Raw genomic sequence first — 17,758 nt, forward strand, 5'->3', positions numbered from 1 at the left:
GCGGGTTCTGATTGGCTCCCGATTAGTATTCGTACCCAGTCCTGTCCGTCCCCTTTTGTCAGTCCATCTGCGAACCTCAGTTAACACTAGGCAAGCCTTTTTCGACCCTGACTCCCACCTGTCGGTTTTTTTGCTTCCGTCTGACCCCCGTTTTTGATCCTGACCACAACTACTCTCCCGTCCCGGATTTCAACCGCTTTTTGTCCCCGACCACGTCTTCTCTCCTATTCTGGCTTACGACTCGCTTCCAGGCCCGACCACTTTTTTGCTCTCCTGTCCTGGCTACTGACCGCCACGGAAGATCCACTTCCGCGTTCGGAGCACAATCCGAGTTTCAGAGTGACAGCAATCACCGGATCGTTGGCGCAACCCTGGTACGGGGGTTCCGAAGGTATTCGCTGATTACCATAGGATTTTATCCCCGCTATTTGTCAATTTCACTTTACAGTCCCCACTTCAGAACAGATTCGTACGAATAACTTTCCTTCACTGGTTTTACTGTACTGTCATTTAGGTAGATATGACTAAGGAGTATATGTAATGTTGTTTTTTAGTGTAGTGCGTAAAGGCTTCAAATCACAAGATATCTGCCTTTTAAGGTAGCACCATTTTAATTTGACACACAATTTTGGCAGGAAACAGAATCATCTGCCTCTCAATCTGTCGGCACTAGTAATGTGGTTATTTCGGGACATGCGCTTGTGTCCGAGGATTGTTTATGGATAAAGCACGCCCACAAACTTCAGTCAGAATCTTAACATGCGTTTTTCATCCCCACTGTTGTTATTGTCTTGTTTTTTGTTGTACGGACGAGACGCTGCCTCTTTTGTTAGCTTTGCAAAGGTTGAGAATCCCCCGATAGGCTAAAAAAAAAAGCCCCCTCGTTCCTCGCCCGTCTGCCCAATCTGCATCAACTCCCACTGTACTCCGGATTTAGACAACTATGTAGAGTGGCCCACCGATAGATTAGCCCTGCAGGCCTGCTGCGCGGCACAGAGGAGATTTAGCATATTTATGTTTATGGATTTGTAAGTCATAGTACAACTCTCAAATTGTCTTACCAAAAATATTTACTCCTTGGAGGTTTTATCTGTCACTGGTGACTTTTATGTGTTATTTTTCGTGGAAACAAAGTCTCTTTTATGTCAAATTTATTATATTTTTATGTTCAGTATTGAAGGATTTTATACATTCGAAATGAAATGAAATGAAATGATCTGCATTTATATAGCGCTTTTCAAGTCAATGACTTCCCAAAGCGCTTTACAATGTGCTCCACAATTCCCAATAGCGGCCTTGCTGCCATGTAAGGCGCTAACCTGCTTATTGGGGGTATTAGGGGTTCAGTGTCTTACCCAAGGACACTTCGACATGTAACACGGATGAGTCGGGATTCGAACTGGGATCCCTTGATCCCAAGACGAGCGCTCTACCTACTGAGCTACTGATTTTATACAATTGAATGCAAGTTACATTTATTCAGTGCAATGAGGATTTTCACCGAGTTGGCTTTAGTTCAATGAGCAGTGAAAGTTCAGCGCATCTAGATGCGGTGGGGCCCTGATGACGGAGGACGGCAGGCATTGTTTTGATAAACGCTCTGCTGTTTTGAGTTTTTCCAGACATCGAGGCAAGGGGGTGGAGCCCACGTGGGGGCTTTCCTGGCACGCCCATGGGAGGAGCCGGCACACCAGCTTGCGGAAAAACGTGGGCCGAGAAGAGACGCGAGTGAACGAGAGAGAGGAGGCTTGACAGAGAATCTAGCGACACTAATTTGGCTAATTCGGCCATATTCGATGGAGTTCACTTAGTTAAATTGTTTAAGAAATTAAATCTGCCCCCGTGTGGAATTGCCGGTCTCTTGTCCATCTCTACTATCAAGAAACAAGCGCGCAAGTCAGATAACTAATTCAAACAATTTGGTAAACGGTACATTTTAATATTTAAAACCTAACAGTATCTATTTTCGTTTTTAGGGGGAGCCTTGTGTCACATAGATTTTTTGGTATAAAATAATGTTACAGTAAAATCTGTTTTCCAAATATTAAATCAGACATATCAAACTAATTTAAAAATGTTCTTTGTAATCTGAAAACAAAATGTTCTTTTTTTTAGATGTTGGAATAAACCCTGAAAGACATTTTTATGTCATGTCCTATAAATAACTTTAAACAATTTTCATGTTTCCCTGCGACTGGTTGGCCTCCAGCACCTTCACAGCCCTAGTGTGGATAAGCAGTGCAGATAAAAGATGGAATGATGTTTTGTTGCAAAAGGTTGATGACATAAACCCTAGAAAATAAATAATTACTTTAAAAAAAAAATAATTAGTCGAAGAAACGCCAAAATGAAAAAAAATGATGGATATATTTTTCATGTTTCCTTCTTTCATTTTTTCATGTAATATTATAAATGAGTATATTTTTCATAAAATAATTCATAAAAGAAACCTTAAAAAGAAAACATCTATAATAAATACAACAAATATGAAATATTTTGAAACATGTTTTAACAATATAAGAAAAAAACAACTATTTCTTTTTTTGTAAAAACATTGATAAAATAACCCCCCAAAATGCAAATGATTTTTTTTATTATATTTGATAAGAAAATAATCAAAACAATATACTTTAAAAATCTTCATTTTAGGAAAACATTTGAAAATGGGTGTCAAGTATTGTTTATGAAATTTGAAATTCTGTCAATATAAGAAAAAAAGAAAAAGAATGATCATTATCTGGTAGTGGGGCACAAAAAATATTTTGACTACATTTTTTAATACAGAATGTTTTGCACTACAAATATTGGGGGAAAAAGTCCTTGGGAAGCTTCATTGGTTTCAAAAAGGCATTTGAATTATTAATAAATCCTCAATGCCTCAATACTTGGCTACTTAAGTGCTTATTTAGATCACTACCCTCGCTATAATTTTGAAATCTGTATATCTATATATCGTTTCCCTGTGCTGCTCTCACATGAACAGCGCGATTGTATCCCGTGTCTGATTGTGGCCAACTAAAGGAAAACCATAAGTCTCGGTCACATTTTCATGCTAGTTTTCAGCTAAAAGGCAAGCGAATAAAACTTTGTGTCTTGGCTCGGATGTTAGACTCGAGCAGTGGAAAAATATCTGTTCTATTTATAAAGGCCCATTTAACAGAACGGGGTCATGTGTGTCGCACAACATGTCAGGATGTGAGAAAGACGTCACTGAACTTAAAGTTTCTTAGATAAGATTCATAAACATAGAGTATAGCCACAGGATTTGACAATAATCTATATAACGAAAATAAGAATCATATAGTAATTAGCTCCCGGGCCTCATATCAATAAAAATATGTTCTACCGTATTTATCTTAGTATAGGTCACAGTTTTCTTTCATAGTTTGGCCGAGGTTGTCATGATTGCTGACGTGACTCAGCTCTGATTGGCTCCCTGTCAGTATTTGAACACAGTCCTCTCTGTCCCCTGTTGTCAGTCCGTCTGCGAATCTCCAATATCCTAGGGAAGCCTTTTTTGATCCTGACTCCCGCCTGTCCCATTTTTGCTCCCGTTTGTCTCCGGCTACGACCAGTTTTGATCCCAATCACGTCTGCTCTCCCGTCCCGGCTTACGTCCCATTTTTGATCTTCGTTCACTACCAAGAGCCGGCTAATGGAGACGTTTCATTCGTGAACACAAGTTGCTGCATCTCAACCCCTGTTTGCCTTTTCTTTTGGCGCGAATATAATTACTATATTAATAATCGCTATCTTACCAGATGGTAGTCGCTATTTTCGAATAGTGACATGATCCAAAAAGACGTAAGGTAGACGGCTTAAAAAATAACATCATAAAGACTATTATAATTATTCACAACACTTATCACTTGACAATCCATCCAAGGAAAGGAGTGTGTACCGTTTAAAACAATGATATTAAACTAGATTCACCCCTTCTTCAAGAAACTAAGTTTACATCACAAAATGACTTTAAGTTCCGGATATACTCACATAAACGCCTACATCTCATATACGCGACACCCTACAACTGTTTTAAAATAGCCACATACTAAAATAAATTCAAAATATTACTAAAGTAAAGACATTGATGCGAATTGAATTATGTAGTTAATAAAAATTAATACAGTGGGCGGTCTACATCACTACATTATTTCAATTGAGTTTTTAAAATATGGTAATGTTTCAACTTATTTGATAATGTTTAGGGATGTTGTGGGCTTGAGGAATTTTTGAAAACTCTGTTATTACTTATATTTTATGTTGATAATATTTTGTATTTTCTGTATAGCTCTTTTAGACTTAAGGGCTATACAAATAAACATGACTTGACTTGACATGTTATCTTCACACTAAACTCAAGAAGGCGCTCTAGGCCCATGCTGTGCCGAATATCATGGCAGGAACGTTCAGAAGATAAAGTGTCAAAAGTAAATATTATCAACTTACTCAAAAGTAATTTTTCTACAAGGTGCAAATGCTCTGTTCTATTACATTTCCTCAAAAACGTGAGAAGTTAGTAGTGAGAATTGCGCCATGCTTGGGGGTGCCTTTTTTTAATTGCCTTTCGAGATGACATGTATGTTTTTGGTGTTGGATTTTAACAAATACATATCCCCCCATTAAAAGTGCGACTTTTACTCTAGGGGTAACTTGTACAGTACGTTTTTCCTTCTAAATTATGCATGCTCAGGGGGTAGAGCGCTCGTCTTGGGATCAAGAGGTCGCAGGATGGATTCACGGCTCCTCCGTGTTATATGTCGAAATGTCCTTGGGCAAGACACTGAATCCCTAATGCCCCTCATAGGCAGGTAGGCGCCTTGCATGGCTGACTCCCTATTGGTGTGTGAGTGTGTGTGAATGGGTAAGGGTGAAGCACATTGTAAAGCACCTTGGGAGGTCTTCATTGACTTGAAAAGGGCTATATAAATGCAGACCATTTACCATTTATTTACCATTTTTTTGGCTGGTGCAATTTATATTCCGGAGCAGTTTACTTGTTAAATTTACTTATGTGTAATATACTGTACATCCATCCATCTATTATCTGCACCGCTTATCTTCGGGCAGTGGGCAAGGGACACGCTGAACTGGTTGCCAGCCAGGGCACACATGGAGACTGACAACTCACTCACTCATTCAAACCTCGGGAAAATTTGGACCGGCAATTAACGTGACATGCATGTTTTTGGGAGGAAAACGGAGTGCCCGGAGGAAACCCACGCAAGCACGGGGAGAACATGCAAAATCCACACAGGAGGATTTGATCCCATGAATTCAGACCTGTGCCACCGGCGCGCTAACCACTCAGCTGCCGTACATGAATATGTTAAATAATTGATACGTTTGTAGTTCTGCAGACATTCAAAAAGAGAGAAGACCTGAATGCATTTTGAACTTGGAGGTCCGGAGAGGACTCAGACCTCATATAAAAATTCCAACACGCTCCGAAAGCCCTCCCCGTAGCTCTTTCGTTTTATCAATTCACCTCAAAAGCAGGTCTGCATAAAAGGTTTGGAAATCAAAGAACATAAGCAACATGATTGTCAACAGTGCATAAAAGTCAAAACAACAAACGACAGTGGGGCATGATGGTCAAAATAAGCAACTATGCAATCTCCTTTGCAGGTGTCAAATAATAAAAATCAGAATAAACTTATCAATAACATTATAACTAAGTACACATGTAAAGGAAAAAATACATTTTATTTACCGTTTTTATTTGAGTATTTTAACCTATAAATAACTCAAAGTTCGGGTGCACTTCATACACAAGTATATGACCATATTAGTGCAATTATTGACCATTCGAAAAATATCGCTGACCACATTTGCAAAACTTGGGATGTATGGGTAATCGAACCAGAATCGCCGTGGTGAGAGCCCCAAATCCTAACCACTAGAGCTCATGTGATTTAGATGACATATAAAAATACATTTGATATCATCTTATTATCACACTCTTTTATTCATGGTACCAGACATTACAGAATGGAAAAAACAAAATGTCGTCCTTAAGAACATAAATAAATGCAAAAAAGCACCACGAGGTAAACAACTCTTTGTTGTATCTAATGATTAATTGGACTTTGAAAAACGTTAAATAAATAAATTGTAAACTTCATGTTGGAATTGTGTTCATAGTTGACGTTTTCAATAAATGATTTTAACGATGTCCGCCTCTATTCAACAATAGTTGTCACTTACAATGCTTCGTTTAAGCTGAGAAAAAGTGAAATATCATTTTTTCCTGATCTTTAATAAAAAATTTGGGTCCTGCGTTATACATTAATTTGTGTTATACACAAATGAATACGGTACTTTTGGAGTGATGTGACTTGAGCTGGTCAAGTGGAGTAGTGGGTGGATGCGGAGGAAAAGAGGAAAGACCGGCAGGGTATTTAAAATGAAACTGATTCTAAAACATTTACCATTGAGCATGTCATGCCCTTAGAAAATTTCCGTGCTTTAATTGCCTCCTTATTTCTTTAATAGTCCATTGGTTTTGGCATTAGCCAGGCTAAATATTTGTGTGTCTTCTTTGTATTTCTTGATAGTCACACCCTTCGTTTCCATGGTTATTATGTTTCTGCTTACAGTGCAAATAATACAGCATCGTGTTTTTAAGTTTTTACGGAGCACACAAGATTTTAAACTAAATGAAGAGAAAAGCATTGTGGGAGGGAGTTGACAAACGGACCCAAAAACTCAGGCAAAATCATTTTTTGTTGATATAGTATTGTGGGCTAAAATTCCATATGAAGGGGCAGGAGAACCATCTTATTTCACACGGTAAATTTATAAACGGCAAAAGGCTGGGACACCGTATCAAGAGGATCTACTGTAAATGATTTGTGCAAGATAGCCAAATTGAATCGAATTCGTAAGTCTCCACTGGCTTTTATTAGAATCAAAAAAATCAAATGTCATACAATACAAGGCTTACTAATACCTTAAAATGTATTAAACAGTTATTTAAGAAGGTTAGGTAATGCTCTGGGATTTACTGGATTAACATTTGATATGACATTTATTACAGTAGTTTTAAATCTGCAGGTTTGTATTTTTCACTTCTCTCCAACAGCAACTCAGAAGAAGTGTGAAATCAATCATAATTGCACAGGAATTGCTTCGTGCATTTGCTACAGAATTGCATTTAAAAATGAAAACATTAAAGAACATCAATTGTGTACAAATTCCCCCAAAATAAATTAAAGATACATTTGATAAAATAAAATCTAAAAAAGCAAAATTACCAGGGTTTTTTATCGTTTTAAATTATTTCTTATAATAAATAGGAAATCAAATAAAAACGATCATTGTGAAAAAAAAATTACTTTATTGCAGTGTGCTCTCATCCACATTGTTCTACCCATTTTTTTTTAAACACACCTCAAGCACATTTTTTCTCTTTTTTTTAGGTAACAAGTGGCCCCCAGATAGCTTCCTTTTTAGGAAACAACAAAATGAAACAAGGTCACGGCTGCTGCAAACAGGAAGTAACCTTTATGTATGCTCATCTTCTCAAACAGCTATGAGGCCGATGCTCACTTTGGTAATCGTGGACCTGCTCCTCGCCTCCGCAGGTAAAACACTTTTAATATATATATATAAATAAGCGGTGCAGATAATGGATGGATGGATATATACACACATATATATATATATATATATATATATATATATATATATATATATATATATATAGAGAGAGAGAGAGAGAGAGAGAGAGAGAGAGAGAGAGAGAGAGAGAGAGAGAGTAGAGAGAGAATTAATGATGGGAAAAAAGGGAGGGGGGCACCGGAGATTATTAGCTATTTTCGCTATAATGCTCGATTTGGGTAGATTCCCTTGCACAGAAAAAAAAAACGCTCATTCCCAAGAAGCACCAAACATGGTGTTAAAAATGAAACCATCCTCTTACTTGTTGTTGCTGAGAGGTTTGGTCTCGTGCTCCGGTTGGACACGAAGTGTGCCCCACGTGCTGAACTCTAAGCCATAGTGCGGGCCTGCATGGCCACATCAAGCGCCCGCCATGCGGGGCAGTAGAAAAGAGATTAGTTATTCTTTGTTGTGGACCAGGGACGCTTGACCAGACCAATTGTTTATGGGCGTGGTAGTAGATATGTGATCATGCTTCTTTGGACGTGGTCTTAGACATCTGATATTCAAAGGATTGGATCATTGAAGTTGCTAAACTTGTTTGAAAGCCAAGTGAGAAATTTGCGTAATGTTCTGTACTTGAGAATGCCCCTCCAATTGACATAAATTCTTACAGTGAGAATATTATTTTATCCATACATAGTATTGGATGTTTTAATTACATTTAAAACTTCATTTTCGGATTTCAATATGATCCATTGTGAATTTGTATGTTCAGGAACTGTCCTAAAGAGGACGCCGTCGTTCCATCCATTCCAAAGTTCTGAGTTACTTGGAAGTCAATTTTGTGCTGGGCTTATTTGCTCTACTGAGGAGGAGATCTTGAGTTGTACGAATTGAGTGTGGTCTGTGAGTTAAGAATGCAACCATTGGAGGAGGGTGTGGGTTATACCAATTTGGTCGCTTTGAATCTCTGTAGTTTCTATTATCGCTTGAACTTTGTAGCACTTGTTTTCGATTGCACTAAAATATACCACAACATCTCATGGTCAAATATTACACTGTGTCACTTTAATAATCACAAGATTATATACTAAGCATTATGAAATAATTACTGTATCTTTTATCCCTAGAACCTCAAGACAATTGTGACGGCCACGTTGTTGTGGGCGGGCGTTTTTCAGTGCCTTTAGAGCACAAACTGGAAAAATCCCAACAACTGAGATGGACGCACATCAAGTCGGTGATCTTTCTCGAAAAACGCGGAAAAGTCATGACTGGGAAGCCGGGGGATGTTTTTGAGAACGGATCGCTGAAGCTGAACCACGTAAACAAAAGCTTCCAAGGCGTCTATTACCCCCAGATTCACGATACGATGGGGAAATCTGTATTTATGGGAAGAAACTTTCATTTGTGTGTGCTGGGTATGTAATGAACACATGTTGAATTCTTCTGCTTTCTTTTATTTTAGTATTTTATTATTCTCTGCATTACATGTTTACCTTTGGTCAGATAGACACATACATTCCCATTCTTCAAATGGAGCTCAGATTTCAATACTGGAGAAACTATGATGACATCCTAATTGAAGTAGTGGTTTAGCCCAATAATATAGCCAAATTTTTTAAATGTTATTTTTAAAGTACAATAGACCCCCGGCATACATAAAAAAAATTCAATTCAAACTAAATAAATCTGATCCGAGGTGGGGATTGCAAAATGAAATCGCCGGGGGATGGAAACCATTGGTAATTAACTAATGTATTTCAAACACCCCGTACCTCAGATAAAAACAATAAAATAACAAAACACTATAAATTAAGTACTACTTATATGTAATATACGTACATAGGATTGAATGATATTATAAAGAACTTAAAAATGAACTTTTTTTTTACCTTTGTTGTGACTAAACTTAAGCTGGTCTAGTTGAGTAGCAGGTGGACGCAGACTGGGGAAGAAGATGGCAAAGGTGAATTAAAAATGCAACAGAATTTAAAACAGGCCCTTATTAGATTTATTTGTTTCATCGCCTCTTTATTTAAATAATAGACCCGATCACCGGTTGAAATTGAACGAGGGCAGCGATTTGAGTGCCTAGATGGTATTTCATGATAATCGTATGTTGTTTTGTTTTTTTGTTGTTTTTTTTCCCAAATCTATTAAGATCCAGTGTTGAAGCCAGGAGTGAAAGTGGAATGCAACTCGTCCTATGTGAAATTTACCTGCATGCCTGTCAAGGTAAGAGCAAAAACATTTTTTTTGTTTGTTTTGTTTTGGTGATTTTGTTGTCTAAAGATCTATCACAGGGGTCACCAACCTTTTTGAAGCTAAGAACTACTTTTTGTTAGTGAATGGCTAAAAGGGCTACTATTTTGACATAAATTCCTAAAATAACAATTTGTGTTATTACTATGTGTTCACTACGTTATTGCCATGTTGTAGTGATAAGAAAACATCAGTTAGAAATAAAATTTACTATAAAATCACAATGACCCAATACTGGCGAGCGATTTTGGGAATAGGTTCGAGAGCTACTAAGGTGATCTCAGGGGCCTACCTGGTGCCCGCAGGCTCCACTTTGGCGACCCCTGGTCTAGTGAACATATTTTAGCTTACTCAAAAACTAACTAATAAAGTCCAATATGATCAGATTTATAAAGCTATGTTTTCTTATGGATCTGTCAGTCATTAATTTTCAACAGGCACAAATTTCCTTGATATAGAAATCCCCATTACATGAACATAAACCGCAGGCTGGTAGAGGCCTGGTGATAAGTTTACAGTTTAGTAGACACTCAAAATGAAGAGAGAAGACACCACTGAGTTTGAAACTTGCAAGGAGCACAACAATGGACTGTACAAAACAACCCTCAAAATGGCAAATTCCAGAGATGTGTTCTTAAAGCCCCCTCTGAGAATCGGAATCACCTTTCTTATCATTGTATTGCGACAAGGAAATTATTTTTGCACTCCACTTGGCAAAAAACAAAGACAGGTTCAGGAGGTAATGTGCTCTTCTTGGGACCCTGAGGTCGCAGGTTCGATTCCTGGCCTTTCCATATATATGTTGACGTGTCCCTGAGCAAGACACTGGATCCCTAATGCTCCTGATAAGCAGGTAGTTGCCTTGCATGGCTGACGCTGCTATCGGTGTGTGAATGTGTGTTTGAATGGGTAAGTGTAAAGCACACTGTAAAGCGCTTTGGGAAGTCTTTATTGACTTGAAAAGCTCTATATGAACGCAGACCATCCAATGAAAGAAGCCGGTATTTTTTATATTTTATATCTTAGCAAAAGTGGGCTAAAATCACTTCAAAGAAATAAGTGATATCGTTTTTTTATCATTCACTTAACTACATTGAAATAAAGTGCAAGAAGTAATGCACAGTATAAAACAAATACACAGTTTCTGGTGTATGATGCAATTATGAATCAAGATAATCTCAGGGGCCTAAGAAAACCTTCTCAGGGGCCCGATGCGGCCCCTATGTCTAGACTTTTACATAGGTGTTTTTGCCCCACAGACACCTAACACCGCAGTCAAGTGGTTTCAGAACGGCGAGCTTTTGCCAGAAGAAAACAAATGGAGTCTGCTACGAGTTGCCCAAAAGGTGGCGGACATTTCATTCACATGCTCCGTTTCCAATCCTGTCAGTTCCGAAAACAGTGATGGTGTAACACAAAACTGCGTAGACTCTGGTGAGAATCATTTAGTTAATGATGATTTTCGACCGTATTTTATTGTCTTCTCTCACGTAGGCATTGTTTCAGGATCTTCGATTTTCCCTAAAGAGCTATTTGGTCTGGATTTTTGGATCATGGCCAGCATACTGGCTGGCATGGGAGGTCAATTTTATCAAGGAAAAATTATACATCACTTCATGAAAAACTTACAAAATGTGATTGTTTTGTCTGATCAGGCTTTGCACTGTTGCTGGTCATCGTCTTAATTGTTTGCTGTGTCCGTGCCGTGCGAGACAAAAAAAGACAGGTCACGGGTAAGGCATCACATTGGCATTTTGTTGTTGTTGTTGTTGTTTTTCAAATAATAACATTGTTACCATTCTCAACTGCAGTTTTTCACTTGCAAAAAAGCAATACGGGCCAGAAGAGTACTGTGCTCCACTTTTGTTTATACTTCCTTATCTTTGCTCCAGCTCGGTATCCTAGATGGTAGGGCGCCCGCTCCGAGACTGGGTGGTCGCTGGTTCAAGCCTCGGCCGAGTCATACCTAAGACTTACAACATTGGTACTCATTGCCTCCCTGCTTGGCGTTCAGCATTAGGGGTTGGAATTGGGGGGTTTGGCCACCTAATGACTCCCAACACTTCAGTTGGGTTGAGCGAGAGGGCTGGGAATCCCCTCCTCTGAATCAATCTCCCAAAAAAGAGTCAGAAATGACTCTAGACACCTCCCACTAGGGGGATATGGCTGTGGTATATATCTTTGCTGCAACCACTTTTCCTGCGCCTTTGTGCCTTTCCTTGCCCCACAGTGCCATACATGGAGAATTTGTGATCCGTGATTGCTTACAGCTGGTTGGTAATGCTGAGGAAGAGAGGCGTGGGAGAGGCTAGGCCGCCCCTGAGCTTACTCGGTGAAAAGGGGCTTGTGTCTTATGTTCTTCTAACTTACTCTAAGTTTTGTGTAGAATGGATTCTTTTGCCCTCCTCATGAACGTGATTTGCTAGAGTAAAGGGTAAAATGGAGGGTAAGGAGGAGTAATGTAATTGAGCCTTAAATCCAACAGCGGAGAAACAGCGTCTAGCCTTGAGCAATCCAGAAGGACACCGCCATCAATGTCATCACACGAGCAATCTTCATCACCATTCTCATGGACACGCTGGACCTCAGCATCTTCGCGGAAAACATTACTGGACAGAACAATCCAGAAGGCTGGCACAGGTCAGAGTGGGAATTGAACCCTGACTTTGCCCACTAGTCTAAGCTTTTTTTTTTATTATTGCTTCCAGGGCTTCGAACTTGCAGCCACAGAGCAGGCTCCTCCTTTACCTAAGCCGAGAAAGAAGATCCATTCGCAAAAAATGTGACAGCACAAAATTATCGCAATTTCCTAAATCATGGAAGTCATGGTTTCCCACTATTCAGAAACTACAGGACCGCTTTTCACTAGTTCCTTTTGCTTTATTATTGTATTGTTCTCAGCGAAGGGATGCTGCTGGAAATGTGAATTTTCCTGCGGGGATGAATAAAGTATCTATCTATCTATCTATCTATCTATCTATCTATCTAGTGACGGGTTCTTGCTTTGTATAAATAATCAATGACCTGATAATTGTGTATTTTCTTTAAATCTAAACTGTAGATCAGGAAAAGATATGAGTATCACCTCTAACGCAGTGGATTTATAGACCCACTGTAAATTTTTATTAAAAGTTTTAATCAAAACAAAAATTGTTATAACTGTAAAAGAAGGATTGTTTTTATGAATTAATTGGCCGGTCCAAATTATACCTTTTATCAAATCTTGTAATACCAAGCATAAAAATTTAACATAATTCTTAACTATTATAACGAAAGTTAAATAGAAAATAATTGATAGATCCACAGGGTAGAGAAAAAATAACTCTGCCTTAAGAAATGAACTGTAACCATCTGGTAAGTTTAAAATAAAATGTGCAAAGTGATTCGTTTTTTTACAGAAAAGGGAGTTACTGTAATTCCTCGTTTATTGCAATTAATGAAGACCAGAACCTTTTCTGGTATGCGAAACCCCGCAAAGTAACATGCTTACAGAAATAGTCACCCGGGGATAATTCTTCCGGGTCGCACAGGTGCCTTTCATTTTAGTTAGAAAGAACACAAAGACGCATGCCCTCTCTGTATCATCACTAGTAGAATAGGGATAATGGATTGCGGCCAAAACAGCAAAGTTTATTTTAGGCAGGCCACAATGCCACGCTTCAGCGTTTCATCTGCCAAAACCGAAAAAAAGGGTTCTGCTGGCCCTTGCTTTCAGCAATAGTGTACTCGGGATAATGAATTACAGCCAAAACATTCCAGTTAATTTAAGGCGTGCCACAGTGGCACGCTTAAGCCGCCAAGCCCAAAGAAAAAATGCACTCTACTGGCCCCTGCTCTAAGGAATGGTTAACCGGGAATAATGGATCGCGGCCACCAAAATTGGCCATTTCATTTCAGGTAGGCCAGAACGACAGGCTTCTTGACAAAAGTGTGTTCTGTGGGTCCCTGCTCACAACAATATGGGGTTGTGGATAATGGATCTCTGCCGCACAGATGCAGTTCATTTTAGTGGTAAATACAGTAATGGTAGAAAACAGCCATCTGGCCTGAAAAATGCACTGGCCTCCACTAACAGCAATGCTCAATTGGGGCTCGTGAATCATAGCCGAACAAGTGTAGTTCACTTCTTGGTGGATAGAAGAGCAGAAAAGAGCTCCCAGGACTAAGAAAAATAGTTTCTGCCGTCCCCTACTTGCAGCATTATGTGATTGGGGATGATGGATTTTTTTTCAACCCGGAGTATACCGAGGCCGCAAAGTACGGAGCGTGAAGTAGCGAGATAATTTGCCAAACGGTATGCTTTAGCCTCCGGAGTGTGCCTTCTTTAAATACTACATTCTGAGCTACATCGACCTCTAGTGGCGAATTTATACTTACTGTTATTTTAACAATTTCAAGTTCCACGTCATTTTTTTTCTCACTATGTGAATCTTAAAGAAAATGAATGTTTTTCAAATACAAGTGTTTCATTGTGACAAACAATTTATGTAGATAAAGGGTTTAGTAATAACATTTTATTATGGTTAAAAAACACAACAACCTTGAAACCTTTAGTTGGTTTTACCTTTTTCTCAATCACAAATTCCCAGATCTGTCATTTGAACCGTACTCGTAGTTCGAATGAAAGCGTATGAATGTAAACAAATACGTATGCTGTATATTTTTTATTTATGCAAGAGAAAATAATTTTAGGATTTGGTGTGTTGTTGTAAGCATCCGCGAGTGCTTTCAGCTCCGTTCAGAGCAGGCGCATCGTAGAATTGTGCTCAAATGTTGTGGTTAATTTGTTGATCTCAAAGAGCTTCCTGCTTTGTGGGAATTGTTTTGAGGGAAGAACATCTTAGCTTTTTTGCAAAATTCGAGCTTGGTCTCATAAATTTATTCATAATATCTTGATAATAGGTCTTAATGAATACATAAACGTTTATCTAACTGTTTGGAATGCAGTACATAAAAGTAACAAGGTGAAAGTATTAAAGAATAGTTATGTCGACCCGCTGGGAATTTAGCCACAGTAAAGCTTTAATTTAACGGCAGAAGTGCACTAGTATATTATGACCTCTAGATGGTGGTCTTTTGTTAATTTACTTGACAGTTTTCCTTATCCCAATGAATCAAGTGGAAAAAAAAATCAGAGTCTTGACACAATTCATAAATGTCACAAATTAAAGAAATATATTTGCATTTAAACGTATTTAAAATGAAATCTTCCACAAGCATTTTGCATTGAAAAAACAACAAAATACACTTCCATTAAACTATTCCTAGAAATTAAATTAACTTTTATTTTATAATCTTTTATTTAGGGTTACTTTATTCGACCTAAAAACACATATTTTTGTTTATTGGAGCTAATGTTGCTGCAAGGAATTGATGAAGAGATAATTTAATGTGAATCTTAATACTGTTATTGTTAACTCCTGTATTTTTCTCAATCTATCCTTTATGCACCTTTGGGATTAGAAATTCTGAAATTCTTAGTATGAATTGGTATAGAAAACGAGGGTTGATATCAGTTTTTTTCAATTTATCCTACTCATCAATTCGTTATTAAACAAGTAATTAAATTGTTTTTTTATGAAACCACAGTGTGACATATTTGACCGCTAAGCGGCAGTCTGTTCCCACGTACGAGCGAAGTCAGTGCCAAAGTGCACAACTTGGGACCGGTAAAACATGGCGGAGACTTCAGTAGGGATTCCACGATAAAAAGAAATACAAATTTTTGACCTATAATTTTCATACCTGTCAACCTCCACGGCTCCATGCCCGTACAAACTGTCGTATTTTCCCGTACAAAATGCAAAATAATCGTACACCATTTTTTTTTTCCGAATGATGCATGATGGGAAATCCCCAGGCGGCAGACGCATGCGCACAGTAGCATCAAACCGCTCGCTTCGTTTAAAATTTTAAAAAAAACGATACCTAGATAGAGGCTTCCGCGGCGAACTCCCTTGACTTTGTGATAGTCGGTGTATACCGGATGGTACCCATCATTGACAAATTTGCGTTTTTCTTAAAATGCATAAAAATCGTACTTTGTACGACAAAACCATACAGGTTGACAGGTATGGATTTTTTTAAGGAAAATTAACATTGGCTTGGTATGATAGATTTCGTATATTTGCCTTGTATTCAAATCCACGTTTTTTCTGAATTAATGTTTTTGTGTACCAATAGACCGCACTAAATATTACACACTGTCTCTTTGATTAAGTCAAAATGTTTGCTGCTCTTAATTATTCTAATTCATTTGAACAGAATGCGCCTGTAAGGCATGTCCGACAAAATAAAAGCAAGGCCAGGGTCTGGCCCCTTGCCTTACCTTAAGGAACGCGGCGGGTCGCATGGTGTCGTGGGTTGTTGGAAAATTCTTGTCTGTCATTATTGATCATTCCTGGAATAAAACATTGCGGCTTTTTTGGGCAATGCCATTGGAGTAAAATCTCTGGAGGACAGTGTTGACAATATGTGGCCCATAAAAGCTAATTAAACTAATACGTCATCCAGCATAAAACGGTTGGGGGGGCGCTTGTTTTTTCTCTTCCTCTCTCTTACTCTACTCTCTCTCTTTTTATGTGTGTCTCTTCTTTACACCCTCTGTTCCTCTTTTTCTCTCCCCTAATCCATCGCCTTTCCCATTCTTTCCAATGTTCCGCTATGTCTCTTTTTCTGTCTCTCTCGTTTTTAATCTCACTCTTTCTGTATCGCTCTCTTTCTGTATCTCTCTCTCTCTCTTTCTGTATCTCTCTGTCTCTTTCTGTATCTCTCTCTCTGTATCTCTCTCTCTTTCTTTATCTCTCTCTCTCTTTTTCCTTCTCCTCCTCTCTTTCTCCCTGGTATACTCACCCAATCCTTAATCCCACTCACAGTTTCTCTATGTGTCCTTCTCTCTCCTTCCCTTTTTCTTTGTTTTTCTTTCTGTCTTTCTCACTTTCTATTTTTCTCTCATTCTCCGCCTTTCCTGCTTTCCATGCCTGTCTCTATCTGCCTCTCTTTTTCTCCCTTTATCCATCCTTTTTCTATCTTCCCTTCTCTTTCCCTCTTCTCTATTTCTTTCTTCTCTCTCTTTTTTTGTTCTCTTCAGGGTTTGTATGGGTGCTTGAAATCCCGAAAAATGCTTGAATTTTATTGTTGTGTTTTCAAGGGCAGAAAAAAATGCTTGAATTTTATTGTTGTGTTTTCAAGGGCATAAAATGCTTGAATTTGGGGTGAAGTGCTTGAAAATGCTTGAAATTCTTTCCTTGTTTCGCAGCAGACTGACTTGACAGACCATGCATCACACAAAGAAACATTTAAAAACGAAATAATAAAGTCCGATTAAAAATGCTCCAATACAGAAGCTGCTCTTTACAGTGGGTTGTATGGTGTTGTCATGTGAAGCACCATCGCACAGGCTGCTAGCAGGATTTGAACCCAAGACCTCAGAACTGTGCCACAGACACGCTAACCATTCAGCCGCTGTGCCGCCCTCTAAAATCATGTCTATATATTTCCACTTGCAAGATTAAAAATTGCGTATGTGAATCAGATATTTTTGTGGCTCTGCAAAATCTATAATTCCATACCTGTCAACCTTCACAGCTCCATGCCCTTACAAACTGCCGTATTTTCCCTAACAAAATACAAAAAAATTCTTACACCATATTTTTTTTTTCAAACGTGTTTATTTATGTAGTTTAACATTTTATCTTGCACATGTATTTCGTTAAATCATATATATTGTTAATTAACATTTTGTTGTGAGTTACTGAGTTGCTCGGCATGAATGAGGTTTATTATAAAAAAAGTAAAAAAATTAAGTAACTTGGACGTTCACTGTAAAAGGAAAAAAATACATGCAGATACAATTAAGTAAAATAATATATTTTCTTATTCAAATTAT

General features: G+C 38.3%; 1 protein-coding gene across 2 annotated transcripts; it reads left to right on the top strand.

The window, feature by feature from the left end:
* Positions 1-7,521: 7,521 nt before the first annotated feature.
* On the top strand, positions 7,522-12,819 carry LOC148369681 (T-cell surface antigen CD2-like). Of its 2 annotated transcripts, none has more exons than XM_088331807.1 (8): positions 7,522-7,586; positions 8,736-9,026; positions 9,770-9,843; positions 11,130-11,304; positions 11,365-11,451; positions 11,526-11,603; positions 12,356-12,510; positions 12,579-12,819. In XM_088331807.1, exons 1-8 carry the CDS (start codon positions 7,535-7,537, stop codon positions 12,654-12,656), a joined length of 990 nt encoding a protein of 329 aa, XP_088187933.1. In that variant the 5' UTR covers positions 7,522-7,534; the 3' UTR covers positions 12,657-12,819. The 2 variants fall into 2 exon arrangements, with proteins under 2 accessions (XP_088187933.1, XP_088187934.1); XM_088331808.1 differs by having other exon boundaries at positions 11,377-11,451.
* Positions 12,820-17,758: the final 4,939 nt, after the last annotated feature.

Source organism: Urocampus carinirostris, chromosome 3, assembly GCF_059441175.1.
Source record: "Urocampus carinirostris isolate Australia breed hairy pipefish chromosome 3, RoL_Ucar_1.0, whole genome shotgun sequence".
Taxonomy (NCBI): Eukaryota; Metazoa; Chordata; class Actinopteri; order Syngnathiformes; family Syngnathidae; genus Urocampus; species Urocampus carinirostris.